Source organism: Anabrus simplex, chromosome 6, assembly GCF_040414725.1.
Source record: "Anabrus simplex isolate iqAnaSimp1 chromosome 6, ASM4041472v1, whole genome shotgun sequence".
NCBI classification, from domain to species: Eukaryota; Metazoa; Arthropoda; class Insecta; order Orthoptera; family Tettigoniidae; genus Anabrus; species Anabrus simplex.
In genome coordinates, this window is record NC_090270.1 from 313,500,962 (window position 1) to 313,524,962 (window position 24,001).

The window sequence follows — 24,001 nt, forward strand, 5'->3', positions numbered from 1 at the left end:
GGAATGAGTTTATGGCTGCTATGAGTCATCTGTCTGAATTACCAAACATCTGAGTCATAATTTAGAGCAAATAATCTTTATGAACATCCAAACACAACTAAAATATGTACATCAAAACTTTAAAATTACATTTGTACATACTTCAAGTAAAGATAAGTCTCATAGAAGAAAGAAAAAGACACTGTAACTAGGCCATTTATCTAATATTCAGAATATCGTCAACCACAGTAATTATCTTTGTTTGGTTACCATGATAGGATGACAATATTTTCTCAAGATAAATCAAAAGTAAGACAAGAGGTCAGCTTCAGTAAATGCAAAAGAATTCAAGAAATATAATATCTACAAAATTAGCTCCTGTTAATGATAGTGACTAAACATATCCACTATCTCTGGAATAAACTGCTCAGTACCAATATACAGAAATACTGAGGCATACAAACTTATGATTTCAGTTCTTTTCTATGTAACAAATCAGCAAAGAAAGGAATTACATATATATTATTGACAGAACACCAATTATGGTTTCTTCAAGCCATTTTGTGATCACTTGAAGTAAGAACAATTCAGCTGCATCAAGACTTTAAAGAGCTTATTATCTGCTCTGCTATCCTTTCTTTGTTTGCTGTATATTTAAAAAAATAGTTGTCTACTGTAGGAGGGTTCAGAAACAAGCTTTAAAATAATGTACCAGTTAAACACACAATGACATAAACATCATTAACATGAAGACAAGGCTGGACGAGGCATTACTGGAATTCCTCTACAGTGATACAAAATAGCCCATCCTTAAGAAAGATGAAGTACACAGTGATGCTGAGAACTTTCAAATCTAGTAATACAAGAGGATGTCTAGGATTCCCTAGGCAGCAGAATATAAGAACGGATCTATTACAGTTCTAAACTCCCTATTGTCTCTTATTATTCAGGACATATGAAGCAAACAAGTTTAGGGTTTTAATTGACTACTAATATTGTGATCATTACTCATACAACCTATAGCTTTATAACAATCCAAATCACATGTTTGCATGTGGATACCCTTAAAACCAGTCATCACTAATTTATAAATGGAAAAATATGAGAAGTCTGTGGTGGAGACTGTGATACATAAACCCACCAGATGGTATCGTTATGCTGATGATACTTTTGTCCTATGGCCACATGGGGAAAATAAACTGCTCCAGTTTCTACAACATCTCAACAGTATCCATGTAAAGATCTGGTTCACAATGGAGAGAGGAGTTCCCACTCTTGGGCATGCTTGTGAAGAGGAAAGGTCATTGTCTAGCCCACAGAATATACAGGAAGCCAACAAATACCAACCAATATCTAAATAAGGACTCCAAATATTACCCTAAACAGAAACGGGTGATGATAAGGCTGCTTTTTGAGCGAGCCAGGAGACTGTGTCGGTCTGGTCTGTTTCAGAGCAAAGTGGAGCATCTCTTTACAGCCTTACAAGGTAATGTACACAACAAAATCAAAATCAAGAGAGCTGCTGGGCCTCCTCCACAATCAGAGGAGAAGCAGGAAGACACACAGGAGAAAAAGACCTTCCTTCCACAGATTCCAGTGATTATGGATAAGACTGGTAAGGTTTTAAAGCACAACATCAAGATCGCCTTTAAAACAAGAAAATAGAATATCCCTACAATTCCATTCAGCCAGGGATCCTCAGGACCCTCTCTCATGCGCAAGCATGTACCATATTCCCTGTCTGTGTGGGAAGGTTTATATCAGGTCCACTAAGTGCAGTATTAAGACAAGGTTGAAGTGCCATTATCATCTCATCCAACCGGAAAAATCTGCAGTAGCAGAGCACGCTCTCTTTTTTGACAATCATGACTGCAAAATGAGGAAACTATGGTTCTGACTACCACCCATAAATATCATTCTTGTCTCTACTGAGAAGCTGTGGAGATAATGAAACATGACAGTTGTTTCAACAGGAAAGAAGAGGGCCTATAGATCAGTAAAATATAGCAAATGTTGCTCACTGCCAAATGACAGAAGAACGAACGCACTAAGACACACAGCACAGGTCAGAGACAGAAGAAAGTTGATGGTGGTGCTGCCAACTAGCCATCTTGAAGCTGTGAAAGTACAGGTGTCCACCAGCCGGTGTCACATTGTCTTGAGAAGGGCTAATGTAGTGTAAGTGAAATGTTGACACAAAATATCAACATGGCCCAATAATCCAAAAAAACAACAAAGCTTGTCATTTGACTCGGCTGTGAAAGCTTGCATCAGTCCACATGGATATACTTTACAAGGAATTAAATGGCAAAGAATGATGACAAATGGTTTTGTATTTAACCTGCCATGATGTCTCATGATAAATATACAGGTGTACATTTATATAGTCAATTCAAGGTCTTTTAATACCAAGATGGTGGTATATGATTTAGCTGCTATTAAACCATGGTACAACGCACAAAAACTAATAGCGTGGACATACAACAGATGTGAGTGACAGATCCGAATCAAAAACACCTTTCATTAATCATGAGCTTGCCATCTTGAGTGAAACCAGATTGTCAGCCAAAGGTAAAGACATTGAATTTGGATCTTTGTCAAAAGTTCACAGTAGGATGAATCTGACCACAGTTGAAAAGTAAAATAGCTGACACAGATGAGAGTCTGTATTCAATCAGTTAATATACAGTGCCAGAGAAACTAATAGTAACTCTGTGATTTTTTCCTTCAGATTAATGAATATCATGTTTTAATGTGACAGTGAAAGTAATACAATCTATATTTTTTCTGAAACATTGTTTTATTTCCATTTTAATGGTATGTCTGTTGTGCAATTTGAATGTGAACAGCATAGACAGGAGGCAGAAAAACATCAGAGGTGTAAACAACACCAGGCTCAACCATGACCTCAACCTTCTATATGGTGCAACCAATCTGGTCGTATGTTTCATGCCAGGATTGGTCTCCTTAGCCACCAAGACATCTGCATCCCTGAATTCAAGGATTGGAAGAATCACAGGAGAAATATGAATATTTGCCAAATGGTATGTAACAATTTAATTTATGGCTTTTTCATAGGCAGTTTGTGTAGAATTTGTTAATGGAAAGCAGAAGACCAAAGTTTAACATTTTACAAGTTAGTGTGTATTGTAGATGGCAGTAAATGCTTCTAGTTTTATTCATTGTTTGTAGATGTCTCTGTACTACATACATTTGCCGATGCTATTTCTTGTCTGTTAATAATCCCTCTGAATGTTCATGATTACCTGTTGTATTTTTGTTATTGTAAGTGTTTGACTGACAAATTCAGTGAGGAATATGAATACAAATGGAATACTGTGAGGAACAGATTGCAAAAATTTGGTTTGGTGCCCACCAAACAACAATGTATGAAGCAGGTAAAGTGGGCTGAAGAACACCAGAACTGGCCAGCTGAGAAGTGGCACAATGTTCTCTTCAGTGATGGATCTAATATCAACACTGGTGGAAGTGATAGGGTTGCAGTGTGTTTCAGAAGGCAAGTGAAGCTCTGAATCCAGCCTGTACTCTAAATACTGTGAAGTTTCCACCTGGTGTCATGTTTTGGGGGTATTTCTCATACAATGGTGTTGGGTGTATTGATATTTTAGAATCCAGCATCAGTGGAGAGAAGTACATAGAATTTTATGTACACTTTTTTCGGCTGATGATGTCCAAAAAAGGACAAAACATATCCTGACACTTGTTAATTGCTAATTAAACATATTTTCTTTAGTATTGTAAAGACGGAACCTTTGACTGGGCCTTTAAAAAGTATTGACAATACAGGCTTTAATTCAACAATGACACAAAAGTTTATTGAGATCCACCTACTCAAGGTTCTCAAAAATTAAGATTTACATCTTGTCATTCTAATTTAACGGGACATGTTTTGCCCACTGTATGGGCATCATCAGCCATAATCTCATGCCTAAAAGATAAAGATCAGGATCCTGATTGCTCTAGTCAAAGTGTTACATAAAGAAATACTTCATGCATTATAAAAATGAGGAAACTTCTTGTAAGTTCCTAAATGACAATTTACACAATTAAAATATGTTTAAAAATATGTACGAGTTAAATGAGTAATGTTGGTGCAATCTTACATTGAAATCCTTAAAACATTTTTAAAATAGCCAAACTGTCCTTATTTATGTAAACGATAAGAAAGTCTATGGCTAACATTATGGCCTTTGAGGTAAAAGATCAAAACGAATGGAATCTGGTTAAAGGCAACCCAATTTGAAGTCGTAGAAAGGTTACAATGATCCTTAAGTGGCTTAATCATTTAAAAAAGACATTATTTTTTGTAGAAAGTTTATAGTATTATCATAGAGCATACAGCTGTGTGACTGATGGAGTTATTGTTGTTCTTATTAGACCCGTATTTGTGAGGTGAGTCCGCAGTCTTCTTATTTTTGTTGAAAAATGATAAAAGGTTCACGGCTGAGTGTTGCCGCGTGTCTTTACTAGCTGATGCGATTGTTTCTTCGTTGTGCTAATAGTCAAACGAGAACGCTCAAGCATGATTATTAACACAATGAAGAAACAATCGCATCACGTGGCAACACAACTATTCATTTTTCAGGATGATTCAGCTCTACGCCACTGTGCAAAAGTGGTCAAAGAATTCCTAAGTGAGCAAAAAAATGTCACAGCACTCTCTTGACCTGGCAGTTCACCAGATCTAAATCCAACTGAAAATTTTTGGATGATTTTGAAGAAGAAAATACAAGAAAGGAAGTCTCGAACAAAACTGCAATTGATTGAAGCCATTGTGAACATCTGGTATCGTGCTATGCCTACTGAAACTCTCCAACATTTAGCAGATTCCATGCCAACAAGTTGTGCATAAGTTTTGAAGTCAAAAGAATCCCACTACGTACTAGTGCTGAAATAAAAGCTAATCCAAAAAACGTAAAATATTGCTATTGTGCTTTCCATGAACAAATACTACACAAACTGCCATGTAAAAAACGCCATAAATTAAATTGTTATGTACCATTAGAGAGGAAATAAAACAAGCTTTCAGAAAATATATAGATTGTATTACTTTCCAAACACCCTTCACATTAAAATATGTTATACCTTCATTCGAAGGAAAAAAATGACCGAGTTGCTATTAATTTGTTCGGCACTGTATACAGTAGAACCTCGATAATTCAAAATCGGTTAATTCAAAATCCCGCCTAATTTGAAGAGCCCTTGTTCCCGGAAACATGAGGTATGGTTTTACATGTTATTTCAATTGTTTAATTCGAAACACGGATAATTCGTAATTCAAAGAACAATGTCGGTCCCATTACCAAGATTCAGACTTTTAATTCAAAACTGCCTATACATTAAAAAGAAAAAAGTATTTTACAGAGTAACTTAAATTCAAAATTTATCCGCATCTTGATGGAATGCGTATACCGGAATGTGCAGGGTAGCTTCCCACAATTTAAGTCACTTCGGTGTGTCTACAGTGTGCTTCATATTTGCTAGGTTTGAGTGTATTCAGCGTTTTAAGGAATGCCACAATATCACGTAGCAGGCAGTGTGCGGAGAAGCAGAATCCGCAAACACTTGACAGTTGACGAAAGAAACGTAGCTCATATAATCAATTCGTACGCACCAAACAATATTGTCAATGCCGATGAAACTGCATTGTTTCTCAATTTCAAGCCCAAACGGACTTATGGTTTTAAAGGAGAGAAGTGCCAGCTTGGAAATCGTACAAGGATTGCGGTCATTGTAGTGTGCTGCAATGTACACGGAAGTGAGAGACTTTCTCCCCTCATTACAGGAAAGTTTGAAAAGCCACGGCGTTTTAATGGCATCGGGCATTTTCCATGCAAATATAAGGCATCTAAAAAACGCAAACAGTACAGTAATACAAAGAGTAAAACATTTGCACAGAAGAGCCAGGATAATTCATCCTCGTCTTTGAATTATGTGTTTTTCCTTTTGTTGCGTGAGGTTATGTTCGCCAGTGATTTATCCAAGTACATTATTTGAATAATGTAAATGTACCCTGTTGGATTCATTTCGGAAATAGGTTCTTTCATGGCATTTGAAAGGTTTAAACTGTGAATCAATGTTAATTGCATTCAGTAACGGGTCTTGGAATATTCTGTGACGCGGCAAGCAATGGCATTTCTGAATTACGAGTTGGCAGTTAATTCAAAATCACGTAATTCATAGTCCGATTTTTGCGTCCCAACGACTTCGAATTAACAAGGTTTTACTGTATAGTGTGTGGTGCTCTCAGACATGTTTCGACCCAGCAGTTCTCCATGCAGTCTCATTTCCTGCTGCCCTCTTCGTTTGCTATAAACTTCTTGCTATTTTGAGACTGTCTACCAGCTGTTACCTTCTCCGTCCTCTTTTGCTCTTTCTGTTCACTGTTCCTTCTAGGGTGTCCATTACAAAATTACTCTCTTCACAGCCAGTGTCCAACCCAGTTTCTCTTCCTTGTTTGCATAGCATTTAACAGTTTCCTCTTTTCTCCAACTTTCTCTAATACCTTCTCACTGCATATCTATCCACTCAGGATATCCTTTCCATTCTCCTCCACAACCACTTATCAAATTCTTCCAGTCTCCTTTCATAGCTATCATTAAAAGAACCACATTCGAAAGAAAGAGAGAAAGAAAGAAAGAAAGAAAGAAAGAAAGAAAGAAAGAAGAATAAATCCCTTACATCACTATTTCAAAATGCTCCAGAAAGATAAGCAAACAAAAACACAAAATCAAACAAAAGAAGTTCATATGAGTAATAATAATGTTATTTGCTTTACACCCCACTAACTACTTTTACAATTTTCGGAGACGCTGAATTACTGGGATTTAGTCCCGCAGGAGTTCTTTTATGTGCAAGTAAATCTACCGACACTAGGCTGACGTATTTGAGCACCTTCAAATACCACCGGACTGAGCCAGGATCGAACCTGCCAAGTTGGGGTCAGAAGACCAGTGCCTCAACCGTCTGAGCCACTCAGTCTGGCAAGTTTCTGAGTCAGAGTGTAGAAAGGCCAATTAATTAATTATCATAAGAAAGCAGAGTTAAGCATGTATGAAAATATTATTTGCTATTTGATTTACACGGCACCGACACAGATAGGTCTTATGGCAATGATAGAATACGACAGGGCTACGACTGGGAAGGAAGCGACTGTGGCCTTAATTAAGGTACAGCCCCAACATTTGCCTGATATCAAAATGGGAAACCACAGGGCTGTTGACAGTGGGGTTCAAACTCACCATCTCCTGAATGGAAACTCACAGCTACAGGCTCCAAACCGCATAGCCAAAATGTTTGGTCATATGAAAATAAGATGGTTAGAAAACTAGACGGACTTGCAGTTACAATGAGGTTGATGATTAGTGTGAATGAGGTATGAATGGAGATCAAAGAATGCAATCTTGAGTACAAAAGTGATTTGCAGTGTAGGTTTCCTTCTTCTATATTCACTACTTTATTTGTAGCACCAGCAGAGGAGGAGGAGGAGTTATTTACTATACAAGAAACCTGCCGCTAACTTCAACTTACTGTAGCTCTGCAATCTAGTCAGAAGAGCAACTTTTTGTTATTTTTATAACTGCTTTATCAGAAACTTTTACTGGACCAAATGTGCAATTTCTGACAAGTTATATCAAATTCCTCATAAGAAAGGTGTCAGTGGAGACATTTAAAACGGACCAACAAACTGGTAATAGACATAGATCTGAGGCCTCATGATCGGTGTACGAGAAACAATTCCTAAGTTCTTCGAAGAATTCCGCTCGAGATTCAAACTACTAGAGTTGTTGAATGAAAAATGTGGTCCTCAAAGGCTTGAAAGGTTCATTATCTATACTGAGAAATCATACATGTATTTAGAATACTTTGTCCCCATAGGCAACCTCCTTATAGGGGAAGTGTTTAATCTCTGAATAAATGTTTGGAGTGGTGCCTTGCCCTCGAAGCATGGACAGAGGGCACTGGCATCATATCACGTTCAGTGATGAGTCCCGCTTCTCCATAACCACCGATGACCATTGTGTGTGGGTATGGCGGCGTTGAGGGCAGAGGGCAGATCCTGTCCATATTTTGGAAAGATATACAGGCGTAATCCCTGGCATCATGGTGTGGGGAGCCATAGGATATGCGTCCAGGTCCCCTCTAACAGTGCTTCGGCAGACTCTGACGGCACAGCAATTTGCCACAAACATTCTGCGTGCACACATTCTACCCTTATGGCACAGCACTCTGGGACAGTGTTCCAAAAAGATAACGCATGACCACACACAGTACGTGTCTATGGACTGTCTAGAACACGATAAGGTCCTCCCGTGGCCAGCAAGATCCCCGGACCTCTCCATCATTGAACATGTGTGGGATGACATTAGAAGGGGACTCTGTCCCAGTACCAACTTGCGGAATCTGGAGGGACAGCCGCAACAACTGTGAACGAACTTGCTTCAGGAGAGGATCCAAAGGCTGTTTGACACCATTCCGAACTGAATAAGGGCATGCATTGTTGCCAGGGAGGGTGCGACACCACCCTACTGATCTGGCGCCAACATTCCACCCGTAACTGCCAACAGCTTTTTCTCCTTCATCCCATATTGTAATAAGTTCAACAAGGGTACGCGATCTTTCCTGTGTATATATATATCATGTTACTGGTTTTACATCTCACGATCAGTAATTTTATGGTTTCTAGAGATGCTGATATAAAAGAATTTTATCCCACAAGAGTCTTTCAGGTTCCAGTAAATCTATCGACATGAGCCTAGCATATTTGAGCACCTTCAAATACTGCTGGATTGAGCCAGGACTGAGGCTCAGATGGTTAGTGCTCTACCAACCAATCCAGTCAGTCTGGAAACCAATTAAAACTGATATTGACACTGTTCCACTAAAACTCAATCCTGAAGATATATACATTAACGCTCAGTCAGTGAAACTCTTTCTAGAGATATATACTAATACACAGTGATATCTGAAAGGGTATCCAGGGACTACCAAAATCCTTGGTAGCAATTGAGTGTCTACTTCCCAATGGCATAGACTCCACAGTTGGTAACATCACTGAGCCTTCAGGCAGTCTTCATAGCGAATGCTTTCGTGTTTGTGACTCATCAGCTAATTACTGAACAACATACTTTCATGTGCTGCAGACTCTTACACCACGGATTTGGTGGAAGAATTGCAAGGGAATTACCTGAAAAGATTTATGGTGCACGGAGTTTCAACACAGGGTGGAATAAGAAAAATTGAAAATAATTCTTAAGAGTGGGTACAATGTTAACTCAATAACCTACTGGAACCGACCATGCTAAGATGAAAAGCTTAAAGACAGTCAAGAACTATTAGGGAAATCCTCCAACAAATATTTAAGGACTCTTGTACAAACGTTTCATATTTACCATGCAGTGGACAACCAAAATATTGAAATTTAACTCTATGAAGTAATGTGACTGCAAAGAATATGTCAAAGATCTTGCTGCAAAATACACTACTGCAATTGGTTTCTTCAGTCAGAGAACAGCGATTAAAACCCTACAATGGCACAGTTTTCTGATAAGACTGGGTTGCATTTGAACAGACAAAAATGTTCAAAATAACCAGTAATGGTCATGTGAAAACTCAATATTAATTCATGGAAAACTACTTCACATTTGGCGTTTGGTGCACCATTATTGACACAAAAATTATAGGGCCGAATTTTTTCAACAGACCAGTAAATCTGAACAAATCACTGAGTTGATCATAAAATTAATCTTTTCCAAAACTGATTGAAAAGGTCAGAATACTTGGGTACCTGTAGCATAATGGGGCTTAAGTTCATGTAGCTCATAATTTGATGACTGTAGACTGTTTTCAGGGAATGAGCAATTGGCACAGGTTTATGACCAGCCTATAAACCTGATTTACTGGCTTGTGACTTTTATTTGTTGGGTAGTTTAAAGGATAAGGTGTATTAAGTAATCCTTATACAAAAGAAGAGCACAAAGAAGCAATTTGTAGTGAAATTCTCAAAATTCCTGATGATGAGTTGCAAAGGGTAAACAGGAAATTTATTTCATACTATGATGGATGTCTGGAGACATGGAGAACATTTCCACCATTTACTGTAATGTGGTAGTAGTTTTCATTTCATTTTCAACAATTCTTCATACAGTGGTTGCTGGCAGTTGTTGGGCATGGAATGCAGAGAGGTTTCCGAATTTCACCCTGCAATAGTATTGGTGAGTAGAACAGAAATGAGATGATGAATCGGTGGTTAACACCAAGCTGCTTGCTATTCGAGAAGTGCTGATTATTTAATTTATTATCTTCATAATTCTGAATTTCTCCAGAGGGCGGATTAAAACGTGTACACCTCAGTTCAACATTTCTGATTAGTACACTGAATTATTATGACTTAAGTTTACAATAATGAGGCATATTATATCAATACCGGCAATCCTTCATTGCCTGTAAAAGTGAAACAAGAACTGCGATGATGATGATGCTTTTTGTTTAAAGGGGCCTAACATCTAGGTCATCATCCCCCAATGGTACGAAATGAGAAGAAACGTAATGACAATTTAAAAGTCCAAAATCATCCACTGACCAGAAGTCAAAATGTGACGAAGAATGAATGGATGAATATGAATTTAAAACAAACAGTGGATCTGACCCGCAATACCCCATCTTCCCAGAAACTATCTTACAACAATAGTATTACCGACCAAGGGACTGCTTCTAAAGCACATTCCTGAATCGATGATGCTTGTTGCATAAAGGGGTCCAAAATCCAGGTACGGCCCCTCATAATGCTACTTATCGCTAGTAAAGTAGAACCATGGTATTTGTGATGTTGCGATGATGATGATGATGCTTGTTGTTTAAAGGGGCCTAACATCTAGGTCATCGGCCCCTAATGGTACGAAATGAGACGAAATGCAGTGACAATTCAAAAGTCCAAAATTCATCCACTGAGTAGAATTTAAAATGTGATGATGAAGAATGAAAGGATAAATATGAATTTAAAATAATCAGTGGAGCCAACTCACAATACTGAACATTAAAAATAAGTCCAAAATCGATCCACTAGCTACAATTAAAAAAGATGATGATGAACAATGATTATGAACTTAAGAAACAATCAGTGGATCCAACTCGCAATGTCTCACCTTCCCAGAAACTATAATGAAACGTTAGTATTACTGACCAAGGGACTGCTTACAAAGCACAATCCTGAATCGATGATTCTTGTTGTTTAAAGGGGTCCAAAATCCAGGTCAATGGCTGCTCATAATGGTACTTATCGCTAGTAAAGGGAACCACGGTATTTCTTAAGTTGCGGTACTAATTAAGAGTAGCGTAGACTCATGGTGTTCCAAACATTATGGTACTACTCACAAGTATTGTACGTCGCATAGACAATGCAGATTTATGGTGTTTCTCACATAATGGCACCACTCGTAGGCAACGCAAAGCCATAGTGTTCCTCACATAGGTGTACTAATCACAGGGACTCGTACTATCCCGTGGTGTTCCTCACGTAGTGGGTACTAATCACAGGCAATGCAGACCAACAGTGTCGCTCATATAGGCAACGCCCAGACCCGTGGTGTTTCTCACAATGGTACTAATCACAGGCAATGTAAGCCCATGGTGTTCCACACATAGTGGTACTAAACACGGGTACTGTAAACCCATAGTGATCCCACCCACTATTGCTACTAATCACAAAGCTATTATGTACCTAACATAGTGGTACTACTCGCAAGTAAAGACGATCTATGGTTTTCCCCGCATGATGGTACTAATAACAAGTAGTTTCATGGTTCTAATTCAATCATTCCTTGGTTGCCCCTTTTAGTCTCCTCTTATATGACAGGCAGCGAATACTGTGGGTGTATTCTTCATCTGCGTCCCCCACCCACAGGGGGTAACAAGAACTGTAAAGCAGACTTAACAATTTGAAACAAAAATGATAAACAGTTAACTTCCTGTCAAATGATTGTTATGACGAGCAACAGATAAGGCAACTAGCAAAGAGGATTAGGATCTTTCTTTAGGGGTTTTCTCTCAATATAAAGTATCACATTTTCTAAGACGTATAAATGAAATGTACAACAGGCGCAATTTGTCATTTGAGTTAAAAATAAACAGAGTAGATTGAAAAATAAAATAAAATATAGCTGCTCAGTGAATCAGGAATGAAAAATATAGAAGACAATGGAATACTGCTTTCCACTAAGAAGTTTAGTAAGAATATTTGCAAGCAAGAAGAATGGGGGCGACATCGTTATTTAAATGATTCATGGGTTTTTAAAAGAAAAAAATATGAGTTCAAATATAATCTACTTTCAAATTCCAAACGTGATACTGATTAAATCCACAGCAGGATACTCACAATGAATACTAGATTAACAGAAAATAAGTGAAGTATGTACTTCTGAGATACAATGATAACAACATGAATAGTGAAGATTTCTGTTAGCCTTGACACAGGTGAATTGAACATCCTTCAGAGAAAAGTGAACACACACTCTGTCATATTTACAGTTTGTTTCTATATCTATAATCTATTATTATTGTGTCTCACAAGCACTGGGATGTTCTACACTACAATCCCAGGCAACTACAAACCGTAAAGTAGGCATATGACGAATCATTTTCCTTTGTCTCTGAATAATCCTTAGTCTTGATTATTCATATGGATGTACTAAATCACTATATAACATTTTTGTTTCGGAGTTGAAGCATATATTCAAAGGGGGAAAGTTCTTTTTGTCATTTTCTTCACTCTTGCTTCATGTAACGTGATCTTGCTTACAATCTTGACAAGGGCAAAAGGAACCCTTTCTGACCTCATCTCTTCTGTTTCTGTCCATTGGGCAATATAAGAATGTCCAAATTACAAAAGCCACATTTCTTCAAAGACAATAAAACTACTCTAGATAATAATGATGAATGAAAGAGTGGTGTATATCAGTTTCTTGTCCACAGGTAACATAAACATAATTGCTCTGTCAAAACTATTAGACTAGAATTTAAAAAAAAAAAAAAAGCATTTGATACATCATATGTCTGTCTGTCCCAACATTAGGATATTACCATTAGCAGTTTAAGGAATACATTTTATTTCTATTAAAATATGTCCTCTGCTGTACAAAAAGATAAAATTATACCTTTTCCTTTCAGTTCTGTTAATTTCTATAACATATAAAGTTGATACTTTCCAACATTACCAAGAAAGGACAGTCCAGTATAGCTTAAAATTTATACACAAGTCATAAAAATTTTTAAGATTTTTGCTTTCCATATCCTTACTTAGTAATGGTCATTTTTATAAGCGAACCAAGTTTGTTTGCCACAGCAATGACCTGAGATAGATATCTTGAGAGTTCAGCATACAAAGAAATATTGATAACAGATCACAAGCATGCATTATCTCTATGGTTCAAACACACTGCCATCCCACTTTTACCTTATGTATAACAAGTTACAGGGCTCTACACAGAATACAAAATTTATTTTAACATTTTGTAAACTGGTTCCTAGATGTATAATATAGTGCAAATAATAAAGTTTTACACCAGTTTCTTAGTAAATAATGCTGTACGGTAATAACTGCAAGTCAAAAAAGACCAATGTATTGACAGAAATCACAGTAGAACTCAACTCACTGAGGATGGAGCATAAAAAATATATCAGTGAGAATTTAAACAGTATCAGTTCATGAAGAGGAGGCAAACACATCCACTTCAAAAGAAAAAAAGAAAAAAAAAAGAGTGTATAAAGATTGTCTCTTCATCGAATGTATGCAACATGGAACACTTGAGGAGAATGTAGACTAAGATCTTGAGTGCGTAAGTCCAGGTTGTGGACAGATAGTACAAATTAATCATTCCAATATTACACTGGCTTGCAATAAGCACACTTCTCCAGTGATATAGGATCCATGTGTTGGAGAAACATGGACATATTATTTTCCAGTGATGTCCCTTCATACTTGCAGCAACTTCTTAGTTTTCACACTTGAAGTATCACTAGTTCATAGTAAGACACTGCATATTTTACTGCACTAAAAGTGTAACATTGATTAAAGAAAGATCTACCATTTTCCGCTGATATCGCTTCATAAATGTTGCAGCTGACGTTGGGCTGACAAAGGTAACCATAGCTGTTCGCTGGGCAGGAATCATTTTTATGCTCTAGAACAAGTGAAGTACACACAAAAATAAATCAGCTATTTATTACATTCTATTTTTTTTTTTAAACAGAGTGTGTATGACAGTAAAAATTATATTCAAAGCTGAATCAAACTATCTTATAAATCAAGGCCATGTTAAGTAAAACTACCTAACATGTTAAGGCCTCAGAGATAAGAAGGGATCCTTGCACAAAAACCATCTTTCAAACCTTTACTAAATACAGTAGAAGGCCGATACAGTGAGTACGGCATATAACGAGAACCCCGTTATACCAACAATGTTGTGCTGTCCCTTCAAAATTCCTATATTAAACTGTGTATTATCCTCCGATTACGGCGAGAGCCCAATCACTGACGCATCTGTTATTACGAGTGATTAAGTGCGCAATTCTTTTTCTGTTACCGATATTTATGCACCCCAGCGATTATGTTGCATGCAACAGATTATCTTCGGTATCATTTCCTTGCTATGTCCACCAGCGAGTTCTCTTGTTGACATTCGAAGGCGATGTCGGAGTCTATTAGTGATACCCGTTGACTGCTGTTCCATAAAGAAAATTTGAAATGAAAGAGAACATATTTTCATAATAAATGCGTAAATAACGTGTCCGATAACAGTTCTTAATTCATTAAAAATAAAGGCTGACTAAATGATCGCTTAATTTTAATGCTAAACAATGCAATTAAGTAAATATGGGATACACTTCGAGATATAGCAGAGTGCATAATTGATTTCACAGGTTAGTTTACATCTTCTCGCATCTGGTTAAATTACAGAAAGGTTATTATCATGTAAATTTATAGTGAGAAGGTTATTATTTCTCTACTGGCGCTTGAAGTATATTTTCGTCATAAGTATAGTATGGTTAAGTTACGATAGGTGATGCTGTTTGAATAAGGAAACTGAAACGTTCGCCACAAAATGCGACTGATCATCTTTGGTACGTATAGTTTTCTCACTATGTGCATTTGCGAACTCTCTCATCATTCGAAGGTGATGTTGAAGTCTATTAGAAATACCCAACGACAGCTGTTCTCTAAAGAAAATTTGAAATAAAAGAGGATAACAAGTTTTTGTAATAAATGCGTAAATAACGTGGCTGATAGCAGTTTTTAACTCGTTAAAAATAATGGCTGAAGTAAACGATCTGTTAATTTTAATGTTATATACTGAAAATAAGTAAAAATGTGATACACCTCAAGATATGGCAGAGTACATCACTGATTTCAGAGGATAGATCATATTTTCTTGCGTCTAGTTACATTTCGGAAAGGTTATTCATATGTAAATTTTAGCGAAGATAACTCATTTCTCTACATGTGTTTCAAATATGTTTTCATAACATATATACGGTTAGGTTAGGTAATGCCATTTGAAGAAGAAAACTCTGGAGTGATACTGTATTTCTCCGAATCCAAGACGATGTCTCTTCCCTCAGAATATCATGCGAAAAATCAAGGGTCGTCTTGCAGTCACGGCCTAACAGTAATGAATACCACTGGCAACTCTCGCGGTAACCACGCTGCTTCTTTACACCCCCGCACGCGCACGCACATACAATATTCGTTGACAATAAACGACCACCTCTTTATTATACATCGCTAGCCGTGACAACCGGTTGTACAGTGCCTGTGTGTAATATCCCTGGATCTTGGGAAATAGTGAAGATAGAATGACATTCTGTTAGCCTCTACAAAAGGGCTTCTCAAACCTGCAGAATAGCATCACAACATGCGAGCCTTCGAATTCTTAGAAAGGCCATGGCTACTCAGTGGCAGAGTTACAATGCGTCTACTGTACCCGACTCAAAGTAAAATGAAGTTTTACAGACAGCAAGAATATTATCGTGATGGACAGTCGTAAAGACACATGGAACAGGTATTGCTGGCAAATTTTCAATGAGTTCTCGTCGATATCATGATGCCAATTTTAGGTTAATGGTTATTAAACACTCAGAAATGTAGAATAATTGTGCAGCCGCAAGAAAATATAGCACAGGCCTAACTAAAGCCAATATTTGGCAGCAGCGTGAAGGACAAAGATAGCTAAGTAAAATGAGTGCTGTACAAAAAGTGCATTCAGTGGTCTGCAACAAGGACGCTTTAAAGAAGTCGATTGTGAGGTATGTGCATGAAAAATGCACGGGCTGGATGGCCATACCGTGGCGCAATAAATTTGTTTGTTGCCCTTCAACGTCCGCGATTAGGCCTGTGCATCGCTAGCCGCTGAAGTTGGCCGAACACGGCAAGCGAGACGTGTGTGTAGCGGTAGCTGGTTATATCTGACGCTGAGTAAAAGTACTGTAACAGTTTCATAGACAGCAAGAATATTTTCCCGACGGATCGCCGTATTGTAGAGACGTGTGGAATAGGTATTGCCGGCAAATTTTCAACAGGTTCTCTTCGGTATTAGGGGCTGCCTGGCCGAGGCGGCGTGCTCGGTTCGCCCGGAAGGACGTGGGTTCGAGTCCCCGTCAGGAAGTCGTAAAATTTAAGAAACGAGATTTCCACTTCCGGAGGTGCATATGACCCTGAGGTTCACTCAGTCTACACCAAAAATGAGTACCAGGTTAATTCCTGGGGGCAAAGGTGGCCGGGCGTAGAGCTAACCACTCTACCCCATCACGTGCCGCAGTTAACAATGGTGGAAGCCTTTACCTTCCACTCCTCCAAGGGTGGCCTATATGGAGGTGTCTTTGTCTCTTCGGTATTATGATGCCAATTTTAAGTTAATGGTCATTAAACCCGCAGAAAAAGAATAATTATGCAGCCGCAAAAGATGCGGCATAACGAAAGCCAATGTTCGGCACCTAAAAATAGTCTAAGATGCGTACTGTACAACAAAGGCATTCATATGATTTTCACAAAGCACTTTTTGAGCACAATTTTATGTTTTTGAAGGAAAAAGTGGGGTCCGTCTTCGATTAGGAGAAATACGGTACTGTAATTTTTTCAGAATGAAATTAAACATACGCTTTCACATAGTATCGGATTTCAAAATATAACAAACAAGTAAGCCGTAGTGTGGATATCATCCATGGAAACGCATGGTTTGAACAAACTGTTTGCCGTTTCATACAGTTTTTAATGTGTATGGGGGTTGTCCGACTTTCATACAAAATCGGACTTAATGACAATCCGCTATAGCTAAAAAAAAAAAAAAAAAAAAAAAAAAGTGCGCTGTACAAAAAGTGCATTCAGTGGTCCGCAACAAAGGACGCTTTAAAGAAGTCGATTGTGAGGTATGTGCATGAAAAATGCACGGGCTGTTTCCGCTGTTGATAATTCTCGCTATAACGGACTTCTACTGTACATGGAAAATGCATCACTTTGTATTTGTTCTAACAAATGATTCAGTTGTTAGGAGCATGGTTTTCTGTGGTGAAGAAATGGGAAAAAGATCTATATGTAAAATTCTTTATCTGCATTTGTGTTTGCAAACCAATGTATGTAGGAAACTCGAGAAATGCAGGTAGCTTTATCTTGTTCTGGCTGCTATTAAAAATAGAAATGCATAAGCATGATAAATATTAGATTTATTACTGCTGACATCTCAATTCATAGCAGTTATGTATACCATTTTAAAGGAACTATACGGAAAAAGTAATAAAGATTTTCAGGCTCTGGTGTTTGCAGATGATATGGCAATATGGGATGAAACAGAGGAGGGAGTGCAAAATAATCTGAATGCATCGTGTAAGAAGTTTGATGATTATGGAATGAAACTGAACCCATCAAAAACAGTAGCATTGAAAATCGGCAGATGTAATACAGAATGCAACATAAAAATACAGGACCGCCAAGTTGAAGTAGTACACCAATTCAGATATTTAGGAAGTACAGTGGTTAGTAATAATAGAGCTGAGATAGAAATAACAATCAGAGTAACCAAAGGCTCTAACTTTTACTGTACTGTTAGACACCTGCTATGGGATGAAAAGGTCCAACAAAGAGCAAAAATGATCCTGTACAATTCATATTTCATTCCCATCCATACATATTCTCTGGAAACCTGCACACTAACATCAAAGGATTGTAGTAAGATTCAAGCCTGTGAAATTAAATTTCTTAGAACTGCCCTCCAAACGACACGACTTGATCACGTGAAAAATTATGAGATCCGATCTAACCTAGGTCTAAATGAATCGATGGATGAAAGACTTAGGTCATCTAGAGTTATATGGTTTGGGCATATTAAACAAATTAATAGCACAAAGTTTCCATGTGCTTATTTGGAAAAGAGAATAATAGGTAGAAGACCAGCTGGAAGACCAAGGAGAAGGTGGATGGACCAACTGAATCTGTCATGGACAACAATATCTTTCTGAATAGGCAACTTTGGAAGACGCTCGTTTTCAAACATCCTACCCGGCTCGCTGGAAGGGCAAACTGATGATGATGATGATCTCAATTCGAAGTTCCCCGACATCTTGTCGTAACTGTAGCATACTCTCTGCATAAGGACAGTCTGTACGTAGTAAATTTTCTAAACACGGGTAAAATTTTAATCCATTAAAATCTGAAAATGTAACTAACCTTCTTGTTGCTGCTACATGTAAACAGCGTATTTCCTCAGTGGCTGTCCGGCTGCATGGCTAAATGGTTAGCATGTTGGCTTTTGGTCACAGGGGGTTCCAGGTTCGATTCCCAGTAGGGTCAGGAATTTTGACCTTCATTGGTTAATTTCGCTGTCATGGGGGCCGGGTGTATGTGTCGTCTTCAGCATAATTTCATCTGCATCACAACGGGCAGGTCGCCTACGGGCGTTAATCAAAAGACCTGCACCTGATGAGCCGAACATATCCTCAGACACTCCCGGCACTAAAAGCCATACGCCATTTCATTTTTTTTTTTTTACCTCAGTACAATTTTTTTTAGACAATGTCATCTGGATGAGTACGAATAGTATGATGTAGTGGTTATACCACTACTCTCAAATTTCCAAGACTGTGGGTTTCAAACCAGACTGAGGTAGTGACAGTTTGAAGAGCATGAAAATACAAGATGACCTTGTTCACACTGGTGTGTTAGGATATTCAAGTACAGGACCTTTTCCTTCTGATAGATTGTTTTAGTGGATTTGCTTGCCTGGGACTACTGAATGAGCTGGAAGGCACTATTAACAATTTAAACATTTATAAAGAATGCTTTATTAGACAGCAGGAAGCAGAGTGGTGATTCTGTCAATCAGGCAGTCACTTTCACCATTTTGACTTCATTGTCAGACTACTCTGGAAGTAAGAAATAAGAAAATACTGACAATTTTACATAGGATAGATTTAAAGATACAGTTTGCCTTTTATATACGAGGGCTGATCAACAAAGACTGAGTGTGATTTTTTTTTCACAGATGTTTATTACTCCATTTCAATGTTTACATGATCTTTTTCAAAGTAGTCAACTCCTACTTCAATGCATTTTTTATAGCATCTCTGCCAGTCCTTGAACACATGTTGCAGACCTTTCTTTGCAGTTCCTTGAGAATCGTCTCACTTTTCCTGAGCACTGCTTCAGACTTCTGAAATTGAATGCCCCTAAGCTTTGCCTTTAGTGATGGGAATTTAAAAAAAATCAAAGAGTGCAAGATCAGGACTATAAGGTGGATGCGGCCAGGTAATGTTGAATCGAGCCAGAAACTGGATGACTTGATTTGTGACGTGAGGCCCTGAATTGTCATGATGAAGTTGCCACCCAGTTCGAGAAAGCTCTGATCATTTCTTTGCAATGTGTAGTGTAGCCAGTACTGACATGTAGTATGCTACTGTAACAGTACTGTGTCTCTTGCATCACCTCCATTGTCTAGTATGCAAAATGCATGTAGCGTCTAGAGCATTACTACCAACCTACCGATACAAGAGTGCTGCCGCCTACAGACATTATACATAAACACCCGCTCTTTTCAAATATTTATGTCACAGATAGGAAACTACCACGGAAGCTACAGGAAAAAAATCAGCCTCAGTCTTTGTTGATCAGCCTACGTATATAAATATCTTCTGTCATAAGAGCTATTGCAGAACCCATAACAGAGGTATAGAGGATTTTAAAATGGAGTTAAATATCCAGAGTTACTAACAAAAAGCTTTACAGCTTTAAAAAGAGAAGCTTAAGACAACTTTTCCTACACAGTACAATGCCACATATAATTCTTTTTTCTATCCACTCACCTCTACAGGACCAACTTTCTGGCAGAGCTGACGAAGTTGTGTTTCTGTAGTACTGGCTGCTAAGTTTTCAATTCTCACTAACTTTGTCCGAGGTACAGGAACTTCAGGAGGTTGAGCAATAACAGTAATGCCAGCAGATTGATTAGACACAACAGTTCGTCCAGACGTATTAGCCTGCAAGTAACAGTAGAATTTAGTCAAACAAAATATTTAACATGGTATAACTTAATGAAAAAATGAAGAAAAAAAAAAAAGAAAAACAAGGCTGAAACATTCCACGTGAAATTCTGGGAAATTCCTTCTCCCAAAGGAAAACTAAAGCGCTTCATGTGTGCCATATGTGAACCTTACAATATTACTAAAAACATACATGAAGTGTTCCATAAATAAACATGAACACCATAATATGGTACAAGCTTACAGCACATAACGATTGGTTTAAGCAAAGTAGCCAACATTATCTGAAACAAATAAGTGAAGAGTTATGTAATGTAAAAGCAACAGTGTAGTCTTCTCCTTGTCTCGCTCGCTCCCTTTATCTGACTCCCCGTAGGGTAGGGTAGTGGCTCAGTGACGTCCATTCATGTATGTTCTTCCATTACTCCTCTAAATATTCCCAGAAAATCAACAACTTTTCTTATTAGTCCTTCCTTCACATTCAGTACCCATCTTCAACTTAGTCTACCTCTTGGTTTCCTTCCATTCAATGTCTATTCGAGCAATGCTCTTGGAATTATTGTTTCTTGCATACTTCATACAGGGTCTTACCATTTTATCCTCTTTCTCTCTTCCAACCTAGTTTCTCCAATTCAGCCCGTCCTGTATCTCTGTGTTTATGCTCCTTCACTGTTTTCTTGTAGCATGCTTCGCAACAACATCACTTCAATTCCTAGTATTTTTGTCTTCCTCTCTGCCAGTTCCTATCCATGTTTCTGCACCATATGTCAAAACTAAAACACCTCTTTGCATTATATATGTTACATTTCTATTGGTTTTATGTAGCAGAAACTCAGACAGGTCTTGTGGCGGTGACTAGATATGACACGGCTAGGGACTGGGAAGGAAGCAACCATGGTCCTAACTTATGAAAATGGAGAACACAGAAAACCATTTTCTGGGCCACCAACGGTGAGGTTCAAACCTACCATCTCCTGGTCACAAGCCAACCGCTACATGGCTTGAACTGTGTAGCTAACTAGCTTGGTTTTGCATTGTCTTGGTACCTGTTCATTTCATACTCTCATACTCTAACAGAATCTTCCAGAAAGTTGTATTATTTTGCTGATCTTAGCTTTTTTGTGTGTGCGTGTGTGTCACATTGACCATGGCCTTAATTATGGTACAGCCTCAGCATTTGCTGGTATGAAAATGGGAAACCACAGCAAACCATCTTTAGGGCATCCAACAGTGGGGTTTGAACCCACCATTTCTCGACTGCAAGCTGACAGCTACATGACTCAACTTGCTCGATTGACCTTAGTTTAAAATCATTTAGTTTTTGAGAGAAGTCCACTTTTTTACAATACTAAATAACGTATTAACTTATCACTATACAATCATGTCAAGGAGAACATATTTCGTCCCTTAATCTGGGACATCCTCAGGTAAGTCAGAACAAATTTCAAAACAATAAAGATATACATTGGTGAATAAAATTATATCACACAACATGATGCACTTACATTATTTAAACATAATATTATGGGTTATCTCACTTAAAAAATCTTTAAAAACATGATTCTTGATGTTAAAGAACAGGCAAGTATGCCTGTTTGGGGGACCAGCAGGAGAGTGAGTACTCATAAATCGTTTTTAACATTTAAATAATTCAATTTCTTTCTTGGTATTTTGCCAAATGTTCACTCTTCATTTTTAGACTCCTCTTTCTCCATGCATTGAATCAAACCACCAATACAAACATGAAGTACGAGGACTGGATATAGCAATACACACAGCAATTTCCATACCAATGATCACAATGGATTTCAATGAAGAAATACAAATAATAAAACAAATCATGAAAGAAAACAATCACCCTCCAGATATAGTACATAAACTATTAAATAAACAAAGGTAAACACCAGAAAAAAAACACACGAAAAAGAAAAATATATTGTACTCTACTACGTGAACAAGAACACATACAAAATAGGTTAAAAAAAAAAGGTCTAAAATACCCCTTAGAACAAATTGTACAATGCAAACACATACCTGCGAATGCAACCTAAATAAAAAAGACCTTTCCTCAAGTCAGAGTTTATGAACTCAAGTGTCAAGAACCTAACTTCAACGCAACATACATAGGCCAAATAATAAGTAAATTATCATAAAAGATACAAAGAACACAACAATGCAATAAGGTAAAATCAGCATTCAGCCTTTGGAGAACAAATGTATTATAATCCACACCATTTCATTGACAAATAACACAGATCTAAAAATTTTACACTTCGAAAATAAAAGCAAATCTTTGAAGATTAAAGAAGCAATTGATATTTACAGTACACTGAAAAAAAAACTAACCAAACCAACTTCAATGAAAATCTAAAAGATCCCCCTCCTCTACTTAACTTCTGAACATTTTACACTTTTCGCATCAGCGCTTAATGAATCCCACTGAATCCCTCTGATTTAAATGTCTGGAATCTGGATTAGGATATTCTTATCTGTAGTAAATTCTCTGAATTTACGCAGCATCTTTTGCCACTTGAGATGGTTTTTTTAAGTTATAATGTTATTGGCTTTATGTCCCACTACCTACTTTTATGGTTTTCAGAGACGCCAAGGTGCCAGAATTTAGTCCCACAGGAGTTCTTTTAAATGTCAGTAAATCTACCAACACGTGACTGACGTATTTGAGCACCAATGGATTGAGCCAGGATCGAACGTGCCGAATTGGGATCAGCAGGTCAGCGCCTCAAGCATCTGAGTCACTCAGCCCAGCATTATTATTATTATTATTATTATTATTATTATTATTATTATTATTATTATTATTATTATTATTTATCCCTAAGAATAATGTCTTACAATATACTCATTAGTACAATTCCATACTTTTATTTCATCAAAATCATTAACTTGCATTTACTCCTAAATACACAAAATACATCATAACATGAAGAAGCAACATTCCCCTGTCCCATGAACAGAATCATTGCCCAAAACACTCCCCTCTTTCCCCTACTTCCTCTCTCCTCTCCCCAGAACAGAGTTCACTGCCTACAGAATTTTTCACTCACAGCCCTCCTCAGCTACCAGGACTGGGCAGGCCATTGACTGCACTCCAGACACAGCTGCTGAATGTAACGGACAATTGATTAGCAGCTTAGGTAAGTACAGAAACATGCCTGTAAGTTAATAAGGTGACAGTGTTGAATACTACTATAATCATATTTGTTATTACTTGTTCATAATATCACCAACTCTCAATCATTGACAAGCTTACGCAACATAAACAATATTGTACATATATATGCATGATTTAAAGTGATCTGATAGAATCAGAAGATATTCTTATAGAACGGAATACGCCATTCTTTGTTTGTTTGTTTGTTTCTTTCTTTCTTACGAACCGGCCAAACTTAGGACCACGCCAATACCACTTCACTTCCTTCTTATCATCCCTTCTTCCTTCCTCTTTCTCCACAGTGCCTTC

At 37.7% G+C, this 24,001-nt stretch overlaps 1 protein-coding gene across 1 annotated transcript in view; it reads right to left on the reverse strand.

Moving 5' to 3' along the window:
- Nucleotides 1–11,833: 11,833 nt before the first annotated feature.
- The window catches only part of LOC136876001 (uncharacterized), a 262,339-nt gene continuing 250,171 nt past the window's right edge, over nucleotides 11,834–24,001 (reverse strand). The window contains exons 19-20 of the mRNA XM_068228298.1: nucleotides 20,344–20,517; nucleotides 11,834–14,177 (exon numbers count right to left, since the gene is read on the reverse strand). Coding sequence (XP_068084399.1) covers nucleotides 14,040–14,177; nucleotides 20,344–20,517 — 312 coding nt within the window. The 3' untranslated portion in view covers nucleotides 11,834–14,039. The remainder of the gene's footprint in view (nucleotides 14,178–20,343; nucleotides 20,518–24,001) is intronic.